At 43.3% G+C, this 8,308-nt stretch overlaps 1 protein-coding gene across 1 annotated transcript; it reads right to left on the bottom strand.

Annotated features, from left to right (window-relative positions):
- Positions 1-5,823: 5,823 nt before the first annotated feature.
- Positions 5,824-6,620, bottom strand: LOC136524551 (uncharacterized). The gene has a single exon (XM_066517877.1). It carries the CDS (start codon positions 6,424-6,426, stop codon positions 6,067-6,069), a length of 360 nt encoding a protein of 119 aa, XP_066373974.1. The 5' UTR covers positions 6,427-6,620; the 3' UTR covers positions 5,824-6,066.
- Between the last annotated feature and the right edge of the window lie 1,688 nt (positions 6,621-8,308).

Raw genomic sequence — 8,308 nt, 5'->3', positions numbered from 1 at the left:
GGGCCTATATTAGGCTCTGTCACGCCTTAGACGGTGGCGCGCCTCTGCCGCGCCATGATGCTTGACGCGTCACCACTACGCCCTGATCGGTTGCGCGGCAGTGCCGGCCATGTCACCGGTCAGGGGCCGCCGCGCCCCATGTATGGCGCGGTAGCATTAAATCGCCATGCCATGCGAATAGGCGCGGACAAAAGTGTTAGATTTGAAAAAAAAAACAGTGTTAGTTTTAAAATTAGTTTAAAAATATGTTAAAAATATAAAAAAAATGTCCCCAGCCGGCCGGCGGCGCCAACAACGCACAGCAACGCTAGAGCCCAGGGTCGCGCCGCAGCCTCCTGATGAGCCAAATTGCGCATGCCCGCCTGTGCACTGACGACCACGGAAAGGTTACAGCCCGGCTGTTTTTTAGTAGCGAATATGTCCGTGCGTTACAATGGAACAAAAAAAAACTATGAAACAGTGGTGACAAACAAAGATAGAAATGGTACACGTCGATCATGTTTTGCACTTTCTATAAGACTTAAAAGCTATAATTCATAGAGGAAAGGGACTAGAATTAATCCTTGCTAGCTGCGCATTTGAAATCATCGACAGCCTTGGTGGCGCCCCCGATTGGATGGCCCGATCGGGTGGCCTCCCACGGCTCCGTCTCCGGGGCGAGGCCAGCACTAGCTGTGGCAGACCATGTTCGTTTGAATTTATCAGCTGGTTTATTAGCTAGAATCTATAGTATTTTTCTCTCACAATAAACATATATCAGTCGGATTATGTATCAGCCGAACAGGGCCGCAGTGGCCGTGGAGGCAGCAACGGAAGAGGAGGACCTGCGGCTGCGGCGTGGCCGATGGGTTCGGCTGTTCGGCCGCACAAGCAACGATGTGGGGTTCGCTCTCGCTGAGTCGAGGTTGTGCAGAGATTTTCATTTCACTGGCCAGGACGCAATAGAGTGTGTTAGTCAAGCTTAGAATAGATAGCCGTAATATTAAGTGGAAAACTCTAACGCAAAATATTTATCTAAGTGACACTAGGTGTGAACTAACTGCATGCATTGGACCTAGTGACGCAGTGAGATACAAGTGAAAAATATTTTTAAAAAGCTAACTTAGTGCCTAAGGTCAAGATGCTCATGTTTAAACATATCTGAGTTAGCAAATTTGATGAGTCGTTTGTGAGTCTTTGACTTAGTGCTGATTTTTAAGCGCCACTGGAAATTCGGTTGTCCCTGGCTGAGGATCACCGGATAAAGAGATGCAACGTGAGATGTTAACTTTGCAGTTCCGGCACAGGGTTTCCGGTGATCACCAGAGATTTTCGATGACCCCAAAAACAAGCTGCAACTAGCACATAACGGCTAGTTTCTTATTGGACTTATAAATAGGGGGTGTGGTCGGCCCCTAGACACTCTCTTGGCGTCCCAACGGAACACACACTCCCTTAAGCTCTTGAGAAGATCTCCCACTCATCTTCTTGCTTGTTGCTTAATCCAAAGTGAGATTGAGAGAGATCTAGAGCATTTGCTTAGTTGATTCGCATCTAGTGGCACTAGATCATCGATTACTGCGGTTTTCTTATTACTCTTGGTGTTACTACGATTAAATATCAAGTTCCATGACTTCTTTTGAGGACCCATACAAATATGTAGTTCTAATCTCTAATTTGCGTCGGCAAGAAGTTATTTGCCAATGTGTCAGACTGGTTTGTTTGCTGCTAATTATGAAGCGAGATCTCTCTTGGTTTTCCGCTAATGCATGCATACAACAGGCATATTTATTTAGAATGGACTAGGCAACAAATTGTTTAAGATTTTAGTTTATGATTTGAATATTTGAACAATCGGTTGTACTAAGTTATAATAATAAATTTTATTTTTAATTAAAATTACATCAACAAATTGATAGTGAAAACCTTTATTTCTTAGGTAAGGATTCGGAGGTTTAAAGATCATGATGTTGTCTTTATTCTTTGTTTTCTATATGTATGAAAAGAAGTTTGACATTTACGGAAGAAAAAAGATAAACCAGTGTTTTTGACATTTATGAAAAAAATGATAAACCTTAAGAAATTGGGACGTGCTTCGGTTGGGAAAAAGCAAAAAAGGTGAAGGAACGGAAAAAATAGTAAAAAAAAAACAGACTGGGAAGGGGTGGCTTGCGGCCGCGGACCAGAACGGGTCGGACCGGGGGGGGGGGGGGGGGGGGGGGGGGGGGGGGGGTGGTGGCAGGGATTACATTAGGGAAAAGCAAAAATGTGATGATTTAATTAGACTTAACCTAACAAATAAATAAATTCTAGGACCTAACTAAAAAAGTTATAAAGTAATCATCTACCTGGTGGTATCAAAAACATATACTATCCGGTCACAAAGACTACCAAGAAAAACTATACCAAATACATATACTATCCGACCAAATACGTACAATATCCGGCCACCGTTCCTCTGCGCCACAAATCCAAAGTCGTACCTAATACGTATACTATCTGGTCAAATAGGTACACTATCCGGCCGCGCGAAGTCTAAAATCCAAAATCACGCCCAGTTCTACGGAGTCCACGTCGGAGCCAATTCTACATAGTTCGCGACTTCACATAGGAAACGGTTAGCACTCAGCAGCCTCGTGAGGACGGTCGGCAGCCTCACAACATCCGGCGCCCCTCCTCCCAATCTCCTAATTGCTAAAAAAAAATTGCTTTTTGAAACACGTTCATACTATTTTTTTAAAAATGAATACAACACACGCTCATACTTAAATTACTGTATCATTGTTATGTTTCCGTGCAACGCATGAGCATTTATCCAGTGTAACAAAAAAAAATTAATCTGACATGAAAACTTTATAGGAGATTAACTCAAATTAAATATATGATTATTGTACTAGTACACAGAACGTAAGTACTGGTGGTTCTAAACCTATTTTTACTTGCGTTTGTATCAACCACTAGTGCTAAAAGCCAGTGAAAATCGCGAACTTCACAGATGTCTTCTAGAGAACCGCCACTACAAATAATTTACACTGGCTGTTTTCTTAAGAAAATCGCCACTACAAATGATTTACACTGGCTATTTTCTTAAGAAAACCACCACTACAAATGATTTTCAAAAATTGTAAATCGTGCTAAAAAAATAGCAAAAAAAAAATTATTTGAGGAGCGCTCGCGCACAAGGCAGCCACACACGGTTCTTATTGTTTTCATTCATTTCGCAAGAAATCCATGCATGTGCGACATGCAGGAATCAAACTCTGCAAAAGCCTCATGCCTCACGCCCCTTAATACTGCACCCCAAAGATACTTGTGACTGGAGAGCAGAAATATTCTCTTAGTATTCACTACGATAGATTTTAAAATTGAGATTTGAAGTCCTAAACAGATTCAAATGAAAAAAGTTTCAACTACAAACTTTTAAAACTCGTCGAGATCTACAACTTTGCTTTTGATCTTTTTTCCATCAGAGGCCATTTGAGAAATTCAAAAAAATATAAATTTTAAATTCATTAATCTTAAAACATAATTTATGCACCTTAAATGATTTTAAATGAAAAAGTTGTCAACTACAAAGTTGTAGATCGTTTTGAATCCTACAACTTTTGTTCAGACTATTTCTCCATCCAAGATCATTTGAAAAACTCAAAAAAAAATTCTAATTATTTGCAGTGGCGCTTGGTTATGAAAACCGCCACTATAGATACATTTTTATTGACTGTTTTCTTAAGGCTACCGCCGCTAGAAATCATGTATTTTTACTGACAATAAACTTAAGAAAACAGCCAGTAAAAATGAATTTACACTGACGTTTCACAGCGTGGACCCACTGCTTTGTTTCTAGTGGCGTCTATACATTACGAACCGTCACTGAAGAAAATGACCATCACCCAGATAAATCGTTGCTATACTAGTGTTGTGTGGAAATATTGTGAGTTCAAAAAAAAGGTGAAAGACGAGACACACGTCTACAGTGCTGTGACGCACATATGCTCGGGTGATCCAGCCATGTCATGAATAGTGTGTCGTTAACAAATACTCCGTATTTTACATGTTTAAACTCAAAATAAGAATGGTAAGAGTGAGGACGAGACGATAGAGACGAATGGAGCACAGGGACGACAGACTGATGGATGAAAGAGATGGAAGAGAAGTGAGTAATGGACTAATGCGAAAGAAAGTGATAGACGGAAGAAAAAAATTAGTGGTCGACTGGGGATGGATGGTTCTATGTGGATAAACTCTGTTTAAGGCCTAGTTTAGTTGGCCGGAATCGGCGCCGCGCAGTTTACTGTAGCATACTGGCGTATTTCGTTTGTATTTGGTAATAATTGTCCAACCATTGACTAATTAGGCTCAAAACGTTCGTCTCGCAAAGTACAATCAAACTGTGCAATTAGTTTTTGATTTCATCTACATTTAGTACTTCATGCATGTACCGTAAGTTTGATGTGACGGGAAATCTTCTTTTTGCATAGTGCCAAATTTAGGAGTTTGGGGAACAACCCCTAAAGCAGAAACGTTGCTAAACAACCTGATGGGCTCAAACATGCCATAGGCATGCAATAGCTGCATATTTCATTGAACAGAGCGTGTCCGTCGTGATATGATTGATCTGGCCATACAGCCCAGTCTTCACGCACCTGAGGGCACGTATGGGCCGGGATAAGTGCACTGACACTTGGGCTGGTGAGAGAGGCCCAATGAAGAAACAGAGAATTTAAACGTTTGCCAATCATAACAATCGATAAATTCCTACATTCCTCCAAAAAAAAAAAAACCGTCAGTCTCAGAGAACAACTTATAAAAGAATGATAGCTAACGAATTTCATTGCTGTGTTAACGTTGCACCCTTTTCTAAAACAAATGTTATAGTTGGATACGAACCGTGGTGTGACTTTCATTTAGGACTAGGAATTCGATTCACACCACTTATATCTATAACGGAATGGACATATACTGAACTAGATTACCTTGTATTGTTTTCTTCTAGCTTTTTTTTGCTTCTTTTTTCTGGTTCCCTGTTTTCTGTGAAGTTTTTTTTTCCAGATAATTACTGATTTAATTTTTTTCTGAAAACTTGTTCAAACAAACTAAAACACCTATTACATTCCCGATTTCATCCTACGTCGGAAGTTCCGACATATCTCGGAAGTTTTGAGGTTCAGAACTTCCGATGAACTAAAAAAGCCCTATTAGATCTAGCCTTTTGTATTTCGATCCGGACTGTTCCGGACTCGTGGGAGGCTTGAAGATTACATCTTAGAAAGATTTTCTACTAGGATAAGACCACCCCTTTATATATATTGGAGGATTATGGCCGATTTAGTCAATATCTAATTGATTTTTATATCGATTACCTCTTTTACCCTACTTTTTTAGTCTCTCGCCATTCGGCGCCTCTCTTTTCGTGAGATTTGATGATGTTCCAGGAGACCTTGCTGACCCTAGGACAACCTTGGCGTGCATCTCCCCCGATGGGTCCTTTCTGGGAGGTGTTCTTGAGATCTATCGACGAAGGACGTGTTTAACTTTTAAATGAAAATTTAGAAGTGTTCAAAAAATAATAATTAGCTTTTCAAACCAGAAAGTCACTTGTTGTGTGAACTAGTTTATACTAGCATCAAACTAAACGAAAGACGCGTCTCTTTCCCTTGTTCTCCTCCACCGTCCCTTCTTCTACGGGAGCCAATGTTTCAAGTTTAAGAGATTTTACAAGAATTTGAAACTTGCATGTTTCCAAACTAAAATGTAATATAATATATGGTTGATGTTCTTAGTTTTTAATCTGATCAAATCTTATTTTGTGACATGAGAGGGTATAATGTTTCAACAGAGGAAACAGGATCACAAGTTCACAGCACACTTTGTGATTAATAAGCGTTAACCAATTTTACCATACACACTACTAGTTAACAAGGAACAATCAATGCAACAATGAAACAAACATGCAAGTCCCATCTGCTTCGACAGGTCAAGATCACGAATTGACACCGAGAGATCGATCCGTTAACCAGCCGGTCCGATCCATCCCCTTCAATCCTCATGCATGATATAATCCATATGGTCGGCCGGCGCGCGGCAGCTTCAGTGGCCGACGACGATGAGCTGGCCGTCGTTGGGCATGTCGGGGTCGTTGTAGTCGCTGCCGTCGTCTTCGCTGTCGGGGGCGGCGGCGGGCGCCTTGAGCGTCACGCTGGACCCTTCCTCCTCCTGGTTCTCCGGGTCGTGCACGGCGCCGACGCGGCACGCCTTGTCGTTCTTGGCGCCGGCCACGCACTTGTCCTTCGCGGCGCCCGACGACACCGCCGCCGCCGCCTGCGGAGCGGGCGCCGCGGCGTCGGACGGCCGCAGCTGGAGCAGCGCGCACGCCAGCACCAGCACCAGCACCACCACCCACGCGCGCACGGGCGCCGCCGCCGCCGCCATGGTTGGTTGGTTGCTCATGATCGACCGACCCGGAGAAATAACAAGAATAATCAAGAATGTGGGAACGAACAACGAAGGCGATCGATCGATTGATGGGAGTGATGATGGCAGGAGCGGCGTTGGGTATTAATGCGGGGTCATTAACAGTCGATTTTAAGGAGAGGTTGGTCTGCAAGGCTCAACAGCTAACGTTGAGGAGGCACCACGAACGTTGCTCTTGCCAATTTGTGGATGGTGGCCCTCGTTTTGAGGGAGAAGAAACAGATGGACGGCCTCGCTACCTCGCTAATTTTAGTCGCATCATAAAAGAAATGCAACAGATTTTTTTCCTCAACTTTAGTTTGCTACTACTTGTATACAAGACCTGAAGACATAGCACATGGCTGGAATTAGTAGGGCGAAAGCTAGCTAAAACCTTTTCAGAAAGGAAAAAGTCTACTTAACCCCCCACCTATCATACTTGGTCTACTTCACCCCCTCAACTATGAAACCGTCTGTTTTACCCCCTAAACTATCTAAAACCGTCTGTTTTAACCCCTGGGGCGGTTTTCAGCGGCGGTTTTGCTACAGTAACAGCGGCGGTTTTTCTACGATTTTTTCAAAAATTCACCGAAAATAAATAAAAAAAAGAAAATTCAAAATCACAGGGGTAGCAAAACCCGTTGTTACTGTAGCAACCCGCTGCCCCTGTGGTTTTGAATTTTCTTTTTTTTATTTATTTTCGGTGAATTTTTGAAAAATCATAGAAAAACCGCCGCTGTTACTATAGCAAAACCGCCGCTGAAAACCGCCCCAGGGGTAAAACAGACGGTTTTAGATAGTTCAGGGGATAAAACAGACGGTTTCATAGTTGAGGGGGTGAAGTAGACCAAGTATGATAGGTGGGGGGTTAAGTAGACTTTTTCCTTTTCAGAGAGGAGAAAGCTAAGTTTCAATCCAGCAACTTGTATTTTTGGAACGGATCTCTTCTCTTTCTTGTCCAAATGGCAACCTTCTAGGCTTCTACTAGCATTGATGATCAGAGGTTGCACCTCACTAGATTTTGCTCGGTAGCAAACTAGTAGCAATCATGGAGGGAAAAGCCCTCTCGGCTCTATACCAGCTCGATTGGAGGCGATAAACATGTTAGGAATTTAGACAATTTTATTATCAGTTTAATCTAGAAAAATAATATCAGTAGGTTTGTGACGATATATATGTGCATGTGTATATTTCTTATAAACACTATAGCATGCAGAGATGACATACTCGTGAATACAGTAAAAACGTAAAGTACAGAAATCACAGAGATTAGACTGTACCCAGTGGAGGGTTCCATGCCGAGGGCATCGGAGGCTCCATTCGCACTAGTTGACATAGTGCGTTGCTCGAAGTCGCGGACCATAGTCGATGCAGGAAGATGTTCGCAGTGCAGTCCTACGAACGGACCACCAGGAAGAAGACGCATTAACGTTCCGCAGGCAATCACCAAGAAGAAGATGTACGAACGAGCAGTCACGGATCACTCCCTAAAAACCTAATCGCCGCGCACCCCGTGCAAGATTCTCTGGCGGACGAGGGTTCTGGAGGCACCTGCTCTCCCGCTACTCCGTGCATGCAGAAGTACGGGACGCGGAAACCAGAAGGCTACCAAAGTGTGGTTCTCTCGGAAGTGGTTGCGGAAGGACTTGATCTGGACTGACGAAGGACTCGGATATATGGACGGGGAGAAGAGAGGCAGCGGAGAATCCTAGGAGACGGAGACGGAGAGACGAAAGCGGAAGAGACAGTAACGGCCGCAATCAGGTCGCCTCCACCATCAAGGGGAGTAACTCCCGTTGTTATGTGGATTAAGTGGCAAAAGACTGGCCATGCCCACCCGCTCGCTCGCCGCCCGCCTGCCTACCTGCCACGCCCACGC

The sequence above is a fragment of the Miscanthus floridulus genome, chromosome 18 (genome assembly GCF_019320115.1).
Source record: "Miscanthus floridulus cultivar M001 chromosome 18, ASM1932011v1, whole genome shotgun sequence".
Lineage (NCBI taxonomy): Eukaryota > Viridiplantae > Streptophyta > Magnoliopsida > Poales > Poaceae > Miscanthus > Miscanthus floridulus.
The sequence above is the reverse complement of the archived record's forward strand: the minus strand, read 5'-3'. Positions and strand labels throughout refer to the sequence as shown.